At 52.2% G+C, this 13,326-nt stretch overlaps 1 protein-coding gene across 1 annotated transcript in view; it reads left to right on the top strand.

Annotated features, from left to right (window-relative positions):
• Positions 1-499: 499 nt before the first annotated feature.
• cc2d1b (coiled-coil and C2 domain containing 1B) overlaps positions 500-13,326 on the top strand; it is a 42,960-nt gene continuing 30,133 nt past the window's right edge. Inside the window, exons 1-11 of the mRNA XM_052464308.1 lie at positions 500-630; positions 1,083-1,198; positions 1,397-1,535; positions 4,285-4,340; positions 4,515-4,717; positions 5,292-5,344; positions 6,304-6,422; positions 6,616-6,705; positions 10,017-10,151; positions 10,471-10,801; positions 13,005-13,123. Of these exons, the coding sequence (XP_052320268.1) occupies positions 1,136-1,198; positions 1,397-1,535; positions 4,285-4,340; positions 4,515-4,717; positions 5,292-5,344; positions 6,304-6,422; positions 6,616-6,705; positions 10,017-10,151; positions 10,471-10,801; positions 13,005-13,123 (1,308 nt within the window). The 5' untranslated portion in view covers positions 500-630; positions 1,083-1,135. The remainder of the gene's footprint in view (positions 631-1,082; positions 1,199-1,396; positions 1,536-4,284; positions 4,341-4,514; positions 4,718-5,291; positions 5,345-6,303; positions 6,423-6,615; positions 6,706-10,016; positions 10,152-10,470; positions 10,802-13,004; positions 13,124-13,326) is intronic.

Below are 13,326 nucleotides of genomic sequence, written 5' to 3'. Positions count from 1 at the left end.
GATAGCTCAAGGATGAGGGATTTGATTGGGAGCCCCCCATTGAGGCCCGAAGAGAGAGATCCAGAGAAAATGAATTTTAGTAAGGTTGAATGTCATGCATTTATAACCATGGTAATCAACTGCACTGCATTGATGGAACGGAAATCACAGAAGATAGATGTGGTAGTCGCAGCAGCAGATAAATATTTGGATGAGAAAGATTTCAGTGCAGAAGATCTACAGGAAGTTGAGAGAAGGGGTTCAACCCTGACGGCCTCGTTTAGGGCCAAATAAATGGTAAGGGGGGGGGGGGTGCAAGGTGCAGTGTTAGACGGAGGTACAATTTTTTAAAAATCCCTCATTTTTTAAATATATATATATATATATATATATATATATATATATATATTTTTTTTAAATTATGTTGTTGTTTTTTTTTACAAAATGTGCAATCTGCACTCTGACCTGCGATGGGCAGCAATATACAACACAGCATTCAGTCCGCCGGGGAAATTCACACGAAGAAGAAGAAGAAGAAGAAGAAGAAGTTGGTTGTCAGTCTGAGAGTAAATAACCGTCAACTGGTCGCTGGCTGGAGATTTCACGTTTATCCGTGAAGGAAAATACGTTGTATTCGTGGTGAACGAGTAGGTAAAAGACAATGGTCGTACTATAAGCGTCGTTAGCTAACTTAACTACCCACAGATAGTTTTGCTACTAGCGAATGTTAATGGTTTGCTAGCTGGCTTAAAAACACCGAAGTAGCGTTAGCTACCTCAAGGGAGGCGGTTTATGCTTGTCACGAAATGGTTGCCGCAAATCCACTGTGTAAATCTGTGTAATGTTAGCTATTTTAGCACAAAAATATATAGTGGTAACTTCACTAACTAGTTCACTACTAGCCTCTGCCGTTTCAATAAAAAAATTTTTTAAGCTATGTTAACTCACATGACCTGCTGCACCTGTAACTGTTTTAAGTTAGCGACTTTAAGTTGAACTCACTAACGCTGGTTAGTAGCGTTAACTAGCTGACGTTTAGCGTAGCAACATCACTAGCTAGTTATCTAGCTAACGTTAGTCTGTCGTCTTCTGTTTTGCCCCAGCTCTCTTGGGACGGTTTAATTCCTCCGGTTAGAGGTGTTTTACAACTAGCGGTATGTTCGGGAAGAAGAAGAGGACTCCTTTGCCAAAGGGCCAGGGCGCAACTGCGGCCAAACAGGTGAGAGGGACACATCACCTTTGTGTGTGTCACAACGTACAATGACAACGAGGAGGCTGGCTGGCTGGCTGGCTGGCTGGCTGGCTGGCTGGCTGGCTGGCTGGCTGGCTCACCCTCTCTCTCTCTCTCTCTCTCTCTCTCTCACACACACACACACACTAGCTATCCTATATCACCATTCACCTTCCTTGGTTCCAGATGGGTTTGTTTGTGGACTTCAACCCAGAGGAGATGACGCAGGACATGGATGATCCGACCGTGGGTGATGCTGATCTCGAAGCAGAGTTATCAGCTCTCACTGGGGGCAAGCCTGCTGGAGGGAGACTAAAGCAGAAAGGTAAGTCTTCACACACTGTGTTGTACTCATGGTTAGACAGGCAGGTAGCCTAGTGGTTAGAGGAGGCAGGTAGCCTAGTGGTTAGAGGAGGCAGGTAACCTAGTGGTTAGAGGAGGCAGGTAACCTAGTGGTTAGAGGAGGCAGGTAACCTAGTGGTTAGAGGAGGCAGGTAACCTAGTGGTTAGAGGAGGCAGGTAACCTAGTGGTTAGAGGGGCGGCGGGTAGCCTAGTGGTTAGAGGGGCGGCGGGTAGCCTAGTGGTTAGAGGGGCGGCGGGTAGCCTAGTGGTTAGAGGGGCGGCGGGTAGCCTAGTGGTTAGAGGAGGCGGGTAGCCTAGTGGTTAGAGGGGCGGCGGGTAGCCTAGTGGTTAGAGGGGCGGCGGGTAGCCTAGTGGTTAGAGGGGCGGCGGGTAGCCTAGTGGTTAGAGGGGCGGCGGGTAGCCTAGTGGTTAGAGGGGCGGCGGGTAGCCTAGTGGTTAGAGGGGCGGCGGGTAGCCTAGTGGTTAGAGGGGCGGCGGGTAGCCTAGTGGTTAGAGGGGGTGCGGGTAGCCCAGTGGTTAGAGGGGCGGCGGGTAGCCTAGTGGTTAGAGGGGCGGCGGGTAGCCTAGTGGTTAGAGGGGCGGCGGGTAGCCTAGTGGTTAGAGGGGCGGCGGGTAGCCTAGTGGTTAGAGGGGCGGCGGGTAGCCTAGTGGTTAGAGGGGCGGTGGGTAGCCTAGTGGTTAGAGGGGCGGCGGGTAGCCTAGTGGTTAGAGGGGCGGCGGGTAGCCTAGTGGTTAGAGGGGCGGCGGGTAGCCTAGTGGTTAGAGGGGGGGCGGCGGGTAGCCTAGTGGTTAGAGGGGCGGCGGGTAGCCTAGTGGTTAGAGGGGGGCGGGGGGTAGCCTAGTGGTTAGAGGGCGGCGGGTAGCCTAGTGGTTAGAGGGGCGGCGGGTAGCCTAGTGGTTAGAGGGGCGGCGGGTAGCCTAGTGGTTAGAGGGGCGGCGGGTAGCCTAGTGGTTAGAGGGGCGGCGGGTAGCCTAGTGGTTAGAGGGGCGGCGGGTAGCCTAGTGGTTAGAGGGCCTAGTGGGAGGGGGTAGCCTAGTGGTTAGAGGGGCGGCGGGTAGCCTAGTGGTTAGAGGGGCGGCGGGTAGCCTAGTGGTTAGAGGGGCGGCGGGTAGCCTAGTGGTTAGAGGGGCGGCGGGTAGCCTAGTGGTTAGAGGGGCGGCGGGTAGCCTAGTGGTTAGAGGGGCGGCGGGTAGCCTAGTGGTTAGAGGGGCGGCGGGTAGCCTAGTGGTTAGAGGGGCGGCGGGTAGCCTAGTGGTTAGAGGGGCGGCGGGTAGCCTAGTGGTTAGAGGGGCGGCGGGTAGCCTAGTGGTTAGAGGGGCGGCGGGTAGCCTAGTGGTTAGAGGGGCGGCGGGCAGCCTAGTGGTTAGAGGGGAGTGGTTAGGGCGGCGGGTAGCCTAGTGGTTTAGAGTGGTTAGAGGGGCGGCGGGTAGCCTAGTGGTTAGAGGGGGCGGGTAGCCTAGTGGTTAGAGGGGCGGCGGGTAGCCTAGTGGTTAGAGGGGCGGCGGGTAGCCTAGTGGTTAGAGGGGCGGCGGGTAGCCTAGTGGTTAGAGGGGCGGCGGGTAGCCTAGTGGTTAGAGGGGCGGCGGGTAGCCTAGTGGTTAGAGGGGCGGCGGGTAGCCTAGTGGTTAGAGGGGCGGCGGGTAGCCTAGTGGTTAGAGGGGCGGCGGGTAGCCTAGTGGTTAGAGGGGCGGCGGGTAGCCTAGTGGTTAGAGGGGCGGCGGGTAGCCTAGTGGTTAGAGGGGCGGCGGGTAGCCTAGTGGTTAGAGGGGCGGCGGGTAGCCTAGTGGTTAGAGGGGCGGCGGGTAGCCTAGTGGTTAGAGGGGCGGCGGGTAGCCTAGTGGTTAGAGGGGCGGCGGGTAGCCTAGTGGTTAGAGGGGCGGCGGGTAGCCTAGTGGTTAGAGGGGCGGCGGGTAGCCTAGTGGTTAGAGGGGCGGCGGGTAGCCTAGTGGTTAGAGGGGCGGCGGGTAGCCTAGTGGTTGGGGGAGGCGGGTAGCCGAAAGGTTGCAAGATCGAATCCCCGAGCTGACAAGGTAGAAATCTATCGTTCTGCCCCTGGACAAGGCAGTTAGCCCACTGTTCCTCGGTAGCCCGTCATTGTAAATAAGAATGTGTTCTTAAATGACTTGCCCAGTTAAATAAAGGTAAAATAAATAAAAATACAAGAACTGTACAGCTTTCAGGAAGTATTCATACCACTTGACTTTCTCACCCATCTACCCACAATACCCCATAATGACACAGTGAAAACATGTCTGTAGAAATTGTAGCAAATTTATTTGAAAATAAATACGGAGATATCTCTCCTAAGTATTCACACCTTTGGTGCCGATTTTAAAGCTTTGAGTCTTCTTGGGTATGTCTATCGGCTTTGCACATCTGGATTAGGGTTTTTTATTCCATTCTTCTTTGCATATTTCTCAAGCTCTGTTATTAAGTTAGATGGGAGAGGCAGTGAATAGCAATCTTCAAGTCTTTCCATAGTTTTTCAATGGGATTTATGTCTGGGCTGTGGCTGGGCCACTCAATACATTCTAGTTCCATAGAAATTCCAGCGTTGCTTTGGCTGTATGCTTGTGGTCATTGTTCTGTTGGAATGTAAATCTTTGCCCCAGTGTAAGATTGTTTGCCCTCTAAAGCAGGTTCTCATCATGCATTTGGCTGTATTTGGCTCCATTCATTGTTCCCCTTCTATCCTTACTTGTGTCCCAGAACCTGCTGCTGAAAAGCATCCCCATTGCATGGTTCTGCCACCACCATGCTTCACGGTAGGGATGGTGTTAAATGGGTGATGAGCTGTGTCTGGTTTTCTCCAGACACAGCACTTTTCATTCAGGCTCGAGAGTTCAATTTGTCTCATCAGACCACACAATATTTTGCCTTGTGTTTTTCACGTGGCTTTTTGCAAACTCCTGACATGCTGTCATGTGCCTTTTTCTCAGGAGTGTCTTCAGTCTGGCCACTCCCCCCATAAAGCCCAGATTGGTGAAGTGCTGTGGAGACTGTTGTCCTTCTGGAAGTTTCTCCCATCTCAGCCAAGGAACTCTGTAGTTCCTCTCAGTGATCATTGGGTTCTTGGTCACCTCCCTGACCAAGGGCATCCTTGCCCGGTTGTTCAGTTTGGTCAGACAGCATTGGGTTCTTGGTCACCTCCCTGACCAAGGGCCTCCTTGCCCAGTTGTTCAGTTTGGTCAGACAGCATTGGGTTCTTGGTCACCTCCCTGACCAAGGGCCTCCTTGCCCAGTTGTTCAGTTTGGTCAGACAGCATTGGGTACTTGGTCACCTCCCTGGCCAAGGGCCTCCTTGCCCAGTTGTTCAGTTAGGTCAGACAGCATTGGGTTCTTGGTCACCTCCTTGCCCAGTTGTTCAGTTTGGTCAGACAGCATTGGGTTCTTGGTCACCTCCCTGGCCAAGGGCCTTCTTGCCCAGTTGTTCAGTTTGGTCAGACAGCATTGGGTTCTTGGTCACCTCCCTGACCAAGGGCCTCCTTGCCCAGTTGTTCAGTTTGGTCAGACAGCATTGGGTTCTTGGTCACCTCCCTGACCAAGGGCCTCCTTGCCCAGTTTTTCAGTTTGGTCAGACAGCATTGGGTTCTTGGTCACCTCCCTGACCAAGGGCCTCCTTGCCCAGTTTTTCAGTTTGGTCAGACAGCATTGGGTTCTTGGTCACCTCCCTGATTGGTGAAGTGCTGTGCCCAGTTTTTCAGTTTGTCCTTCAGCATTGGGTTCTTGGTCATCTCAGCCAAGGGCCTCCTGCCCAGTTTTCAGTTTGGTCAGACAGCATTGGGTTCTTGGTCACCTCCCTGACCAAGGGCCTCCTTGCCCAGTTGTTCAGTTTGGTCAGACAGCATTGGGTTCTTGGTCACCTCCCTGACCAAGGGCCTCCTTGCCCAGTTTTTCAGTTTGGTCAGACAGCATTGGGTTCTTGGTCACCTCCCTGACCAAGGGCCTCCTTGCCCGGTTGTTCAGTTTGGTCAGACAGCCAGGTCTAGGCAGAGTCTGAGTAGTTCCCTATTTTTCCCTTTTCCCAGTAAAGGTGACCTCTGTGCTGTTTGGAAACTTTCAACATTCAAGAAACTGTTTTATACCCTTCCCCAGATATACTGTATGCCTAATCGCACTTCTATCTCTGTGATCTACGGACAGTTCCTTGGACTTCATGGTTTTGTGTCTGACATACACTGTCAACTGTGGGACTTTAAAAAAAAAAAATGTATATATAGACAAGTGTTTATTTTTTTTCAATCATGTTCAAACAATTGAATTGGCAACAGGTGTACTCGATGGAGATGAGGTATTGTGTAGAAGAGATGGGTGACAGAATTAGTTTTTTTAAATTTAATCCATTTTGATTTCGGATTGTAAACACCAGAGTGTATGAGTCAAGGGGTATGAATACTTTTTGAAGGCACTCTTATCTCTACTTTAATTTAATGAATTTCAATTATTTTAAAATTGCGCTGAAATCCGCATTAGGGAACAACGCCACTATTCGCCCCCACTGACTTCCTTGTTGTTGTTGATGAACGGAGGTGAGGAGCATCCAGCAGTGTGGTAAAAACACTGAGGGTCATAGGTCACTCCCCCATGTTAATTTATAATATTCCTCCCACTGATATGTTTCACTAATTGTTGATGTGTCTCTGTCCTGAGGGTCATAGGTCCCCGTCTTTAAAAAAAAAAAAAAGAAAAATCACAAGATGGAGATTCCTCCCATATATGTTTCACCAGAATGTCCAAGCCCCTTACCTATGGAGAATATAGCCAGAATGGCAGAGGAGTGTATGAAGGATATATACGACGACGATGATGATGATGATTATAACCTGGAAGATGATGAAGATTTACTGGTAACTGTTTGGGTTTATTTCAATCTATTTTTGATCATCTTTTACTTAGTGTGTGTGTGTGTGTGTGTGTGTGTGTGTGTGTGTGTGTGTGTGTGTGTGTGTGTGTGTGTGTGACAAACTGCGCTGTGTTGGTGTTGCGTTGAACCTATGGTAAACATGTTCTGTTTGTGCCTGACTGTTACTATGTTACCAGGCTGAGCTGCAGGAAGTGGTGGGTGACGAGGAAACGGAGGATCATGTGACACCCACCTCCACGGAAGAGCCTCCGCGATCACCACCCCAGGTAAACTAACATGACATCACCTGCCTATACGAACATATACACTGAGTTCTATCCTGCAATTCCAGCGTGTGACTTTTTAGTTTTTGATGGTGTTACCTGTGTGTGTGTGTGTGAAATACTGAAGCATTAATGGGCTTGTTACTCGCATCTCTAATCGGAGCATTGGCAACTACATGCAAACACTCGCTTACATTTCCGTTCTCAACAGACTCTGGCAAACCAAGTGGAGTGAAATACTATTTTTACAATCCTGAAATGTGTTAATCCTCTCTCTCTTATGCGACTACTGTTTTTGTGTCTGTTTGAAATGGCTCAAGTTAATAGTAGCACATGAAATGGACTGCTTGTGTTAGATTGTGTACAGGTATAATGTTGATGCTTATGCTGTGATAATGTGCTGCAACATTCGGATGTGGTCTTGGCAACCCGGGCTTCTGTTGGGACGTAGTCTTGGCAACCCGGGCTTACGTTGGGACGTAGTCTTGGCAGCCCGGGCTTACGTTGGGACGTAGTCTTGGCAGCCCGGGCTTACGTTGGGACGTAGTCTTGGCAACCCGGGCTTACGTTGGGACGTAGTCTTGGCAGCCCGGGCTTACGTTGGGACGTAGTCTTGGCAGCCCGGGCTTACGTTGGGACGTAGTCTTGGCAGCCCGGGCTTACAGCCGGGACGTAGTCTTGGCAGCCCGGGCTTACGTTGGGACGTAGTCTTGGCAGCCCGGGCTTACGTTGGGACGTAGTCTTGGCAGCCCGGGCTTACGTTGGGACGTAGTCTTGGCAGCCCGGGCTTACGTTGGGACGTAGTCTTGGCAGCCCGGGCTTACGTTGGGGCGTAGTCTTGGCAGCCCGGGCTTACGTTGGGACGTAGTCTTGGCAGCCCGGGCTTACGTTGGGACGTAGTCTTGGCAGCCCGGGCTTACGTTGGGACGTAGTCTTGGCAGCCCGGGCTTACGTTGGGGCGTAGTCTTGGCAGCCCGGGCTTACGTTGGGGCGTAGTCTTGGCAGCCCGGGCTTACGTTGGGACGTAGTCTTGGCAGCCCGGGCTTACGTTGGGACGTAGTCTTGGCAGCCCGGGCTTGCGTTGGGACGTAGTCTTGGCAGCCCGGGCTTACGTTGGGGCGTAGTCTTGGCAGCCCGGGCTTACGTTGGGACGTAGTCTTGGCAGCCCGGGCTTACGTTGGGGCGTAGTCTTGGCAGCCCGGGCTTACGTTGGGACGTAGTCTTGGCAGCCCGGGCTTACGTTGGGACGTAGTCTTGGCAGCCCGGGCTTACGTTGGGGCGTAGTCTTGGCAGCCCGGGCTTACGTTGGGACGTAGTCTTGGCAGCCCGGGCTTACGTTGGGGCGTAGTCTTGGCAGCCCGGGCTTACGTTGGGGACGTAGTCTTGGCAGCCCGGGCTTACGTTGGGACGTAGTCTTGGCAGCCCGGGCTTACGTTGGGGCGTAGTCTTGGCAGCCCGGGCTTACGTTGGGACGTAGTCTTGGCAGCCCGGGCTTACGTTGGGACGTAGTCTTGGCAGCCCGGGCTTACGTTGGGACGTAGTCTTGGCAGCCCGGGCTTACGTTGGGGCGTAGTCTTGGCAGCCCGGGCTTACGTTGGGGCGTAGTCTTGGCAGCCCGGGCTTACGTTGGGGCGTCTTGGCAGCCGGGTCGTTGGGCAGTCTTGGCAGCCGGGCTTACGTTGGGGCGTAGTCTTGGCAGCCCGGGCTTACGTTGGGACGTAGTCTTGGCAGCCCGGGCTTACGGCCGGGACGTAGTCTTGGCAGCCCGGGCTTACGGCCGGGGCGTAGTCTTGGCAGCCCGGGCTTACGGCCGGGACGTAGTCTTGGCAGCCCGGGCTTACGGCCGGGGCGTAGTCTTGGCAGCCCGGGCTTACGGCCGGGGCGTAGTCTTGGCAGCCCGGGCTTACGGCCGGGGCGTAGTCTTGGCAGCCCGGCTTACGGCCGGGCGTAGTCTTGGCAGCCCGGCTTACGGCCGGGACGTAGTCTTGGCAGCCCGGGCTTACGGCCGGGACGTAGTCTTGGCAGCCCGGGCTTGCGGCCGGGACGTAGTCTTGGCAGCCCGGGCTTGCGGCCGGGACGTCTTGGCAGCCCGGCTTGCGGCGGGCGTAGTCTTGGCAGCCCGGGCTTGCCGGGGCGTAGTCTTGGCAGCCCGGGCTTGCGGCCGGGGCGTAGTCTTGGCAGCCCGGGCTTGCGGCCGGGGCGTAGTCTTGGCAGCCCGGGCTTGCGGCGGGGCGTAGTCTTGGCAGCCGGGCTTGCGGCGGGGCGTAGTCTTGGCAGCCCGGGCTTGCGGCAGGGGCGTAGTCTTGGCAGCCCGGGCTTGCGGCCGGGACGTAGTCTTGGCAGCCCGGGCTTGCGGCCGGGGCGTAGTCTTGGCAGCCCGGGCTTGCGGCCGGGGCGTAGTCTTGGCAGCCCGGGCTGCGGCCGGGGCGTAGTTTTGGCAACCCGGGCTTAAGTTGGGGCGTAGTCTTGGCAACCCGGGCTTGCGGCGGGGCGTAGTCTTGGCAGCCCGGGCTTACGTTGGGACGTAGTCTTGGCAGCCCGGGCTTACGTTGGGACGTAGTCTTGGCAGCCCGGGCTTACGTTGGGACGTAGTCTTGGCAGCCCGGGCTTACGTTGGGACGTAGTCTTGGCAGCCCGGGCTTACGTTGGGACGTAGTCTTGGCAGCCCGGGCTTGCGGGGATTTTGTTTTTGTATTTTTTTAATGAAAATGATTTATCAAGCCAACATAAGTCAATGATTAAAAATGTGCTAAATAAGTCCCATAATAAGTTGCATTGACTCACTCTGTGTGCAATAATCGTGTTTAACATGAGTTTTGAATGACTACCTCTGTACCCCACACATACAATTATCTGTAAGGTCCCTCAGTTGAGCAGTCATTTTAGATACAGATTCAACCACAAAGAACAGGGAGGTTTTCCAATGCCTCCCAGAGAAGTGCACCTATTGGTCGATGGGGTTTAAATTTTTTTATTTATTTTTTAAAACGGAGCATTAATTGAATATCCCTTTGATTATGGTGAAGTTATTCATTTACACTTTGGTTGGTGTATCAATACACCCAGTCACGACAGGCGTCCTTCCTAACTCAGTTGCTGTAGAAGAAGGAAACCCAAGTTTTCACTCATTTATGGTGTATTTTGTATAGACGGATGAGAGAAAATAAATGTAATACATTTTGAATGGTCTATTACACAATAAAAAATATATATGTGCAATAAGTCAAGGGGTTTGAATACCTCTTGAAGACGGCACTGTAACCTGCATTTACAATACTTCATGAATCAAACTTGGTCGTCGTTCTTCTCATCAGTTAGCTCCTCCTGCGGTACCCGGCAGTCTGCAGCACACCTTGGAGGAGAGACTGAGGATGTACCGGACAGCGGTCGCTCACGCCAAGGCCTCAGGGGAATCGTCTAAAGCACGGAGATACGACAGAGGGATCCAGGTGGCGATAAAACTCTCTCTCATGTCCTGTTGTGTTTAGTGTAGAGCTGGAGCAAAAACATGTACTCCTTTGTTGCTTTCCAGAGCCTATATTCACAAAGCTTCTCAAGAGTAAACACTGATCTAGAATCAGTTTGCCCTTTAAAAAAAAAAAAAAAAAATCATAATTAATAAGATCATATGGTCAGGAAGGACCTGATCCAAGATCAGCACGGTCTACGACGCTGAGACAATTTGCTAATGGTTCTAGCAGGAAGATTCGGATCTAACGTCCGAAAACCTTTTTTGTCCCGTCTCCTTATCTCTGTGCTTCTCCACAGAGCCTGGAGTCCATGCTGGTCTCATTGAAGAAGGGGAGGAAGGTGGATGAGGCTGACATCCCCCCACCTGTAGCCGGTGGAGCCCCAACCTCCACCGCCCCCCCACGACGTGCTCCTCCCCCTCCACCCTCTGGTCTTGAACCTGAACCGACACCTCCACAACAGCAGGGGGAGCCAGAGGCTGCTGCTCCTGCTGAAATGTTACCCGTACCTGTCTCACCTGAGGCAGTATCACCCAGCAGTGAGGAGGAGCTGTCTATCTCTACCCTGGCCACTGTCAGCAGCCATCCTAGCACTGAGGGAGAGGAAGAGACTGGACAGGCCAGCACAGGTCACACAGGAAGTTAATCATTTAATGATTGTTGCTGTTACTTAGTCAATCATTTCGATCAACTTATTTTTTTACCATGTAGGCTCCTGAAATTTTCCACAGATTAGATAAATGATAACAGTAAACAAGAATCACCTGCCTCCAAACAAATTAATGTTTTTGCTGTGGTTGCTGTGTTTCTCTACACCTCCTGGGATGTGGTTGTGTTTCTCTACACCTCCTGGGATGTGGTTGCTGTGTTTCTCTACACCTCCTGGGATGTGGTTGCTGTGTTTCTCTACACCTCCTGGGATGTGGTTGCTGTGTTTCTCTACACCTCCTGGGATGTGGTTGGTGTTTCTCTACACCTCCTGGGATGTGGTTGTGTTTCTCTACACCTCCTGGGATGTGGTTGCTGTGTTTCTCTACACCTCCTGGGATGTGGTTGCTGTGTTTCTCTACACCTCCTGGGATGTGGTTGCTGTGTTTCTCTACACCTCCTGGGATGTGGTTGCTGTGTTTCTCTACACCTCCTGGGATGTGGTTGCTGTGTTTCTCTACACCTCCTGGGATGTGGTTGCTGTGTTTCTCTACACCTCCTGGGATGTGGTTGCTGTGTTTCTCTACACCTCCTGGGATGTGGTTGCTGTGTTTCTCTACACCTCCTGGGATGTGGTTGTGTTTCTCTACACCTCCTGGGATGTGGTTGTGTTTCTCTACACCTCCTGGGATGTGGTTGTGTTTCTCTACACCTCCTGGGATGTGGTTGCTGTGTTTCTCTACACCTCCTGGGATGTGGTTGTGTTTCTCTACACCTCCTGGGATGTGGTTGTGTTTCTCTACACCTCCTGGGATGTGGTTGTGTTTCTCTACACCTCCTGGGATGTGGTTGCTGTGTTTCTCTACACCTCCTGGGATGTGGTTGCTGTGTTTCTCTATACCTCCTGGGATGTGGTTGCTGTGTTTCTCTATACCTCCTGGGATGTGGTTGCTGTGTTTCTCTATACCTCCTGGGATGTGGTTGCTGTGTTTCTCTATACCTCCTGGGATGTGGTTGTGTTTCTCTACACCTCCTGGGATGTGGTTGTGTTTCTCTACACCTCCTGGGATGTGGTTGTGTTTCTCTACACCTCCTGGGATGTGGTTGTTGTGTTTCTCTACACCTCCTGGGATGTGGTTGTTGTGTTTCTCTACACCTCCTGGGATGTGGTTGCTGTGTTTCTCTACACCTCCTGGGATGTGGTTGCTGTGTTTCTCTACACCTCCTGGGATGTGGTTGCTGTGTTTCTCTACACCTCCTGGGATGTGGTTGCTGTGTTTCTCTACACCTCCTGGGATGTGGTTGCTGTGTTTCTCTACACCTCCTGGGATGTGGTTGCTGTGTTTCTCTACACCTCCTGGGATGTGGTTGCTGTGTTTCTCTACACCTCCTGGGATGTGGTTGCTGTGTTTCTCTACACCTCCTGGGATGTGGTTGCTGTGTTTCTCTACACCTCCTGGGATGTGGTTGCTGTGTTTTCTACACCTCCTGGGATGTGGTTGCTGTGTTTCTCTACACCTCCTGGGATGTGGTTGCTGTGTTTCTCTACACCTCCTGGGATGTGGTTGCTGTGTTTCTCTACACCTCCTGGGATGTGGTTGCTGTGTTTCTCTACACCTCCTGGGATGTGGTTGCTGTGTTTCTCTACACCTCCTGGGATGTGGTTGTGTTTCTCTACACCTCCTGGGATGTGGTTGTTGTGTTTCTCTACACCTCCTGGGATGTGGTTGTTGTGTTTCTCTACACCTCCTGGGATGTGGTTGTGTTTCTCTACACCTCCTGGGATGTGGTTGTGTTTCTCTACACCTCCTGGGATGTGGTTGCTGTGTTTCTACACCTCCTGGGATGTGGTTGCTGTGTTTCTCTACACCTCCTGGGATGTGGTTGTTGTGTTTCTCTACACCTCCTGGGATGTGGTTGTTGTGTTTCTCTACACCTCCTGGGATGTGGTTGTTGTGTTTCTCTATACCTCCTGGGATGTGGTTGCTGTGTTTCTCTACACCTCCTGGGATGTGGTTGCTGTGTTTCTCTACACCTCCTGGGATGTGGTTGCTGTGTTTCTCTACACCTCCTGGGATGTGGTTGTGTTTCTCTACACCTCCTGGGATGTGGTTGTGTTTCTCTACACCTCCTGGGATGTGGTTGTGATTCTCTGTGTGTGTGTGTTCTCCTCTGATCCCACAGTAGGCGAGGCCACGAAGGCGATGCTGTTAGGCAGACAGAGGGAGTATAAAGTGGCGGCTCTGAAAGCCAAGCAGCAAGGAGACATGGAACAAGTCAAACTCTACTTCAGGACCAGCAAGGTCACTGTTTTTATGTTTTTGGGATCAAAAAGTGTTGACATTTTTAAAGAATAGGTCTATAGCTTAGGCTCTTCCAGGAGTAATCTAGGGGGGTAATGTATTAGCTTAGGCTCTTCCAGGAGTAATCTAGGGGGGTAATGTATTAGCTTAGGCTCTTCCAGGAGTAATCTAGGGGGTAATGTATTAGCTTAGGCTCTTCCAGG

Source organism: Oncorhynchus keta, chromosome 15 (assembly GCF_023373465.1).
Source record: "Oncorhynchus keta strain PuntledgeMale-10-30-2019 chromosome 15, Oket_V2, whole genome shotgun sequence".
NCBI lineage: Eukaryota > Metazoa > Chordata > Actinopteri > Salmoniformes > Salmonidae > Oncorhynchus > Oncorhynchus keta.
The sequence above is the reverse complement of the archived record's forward strand: the minus strand, read 5'-3'. Positions and strand labels throughout refer to the sequence as shown.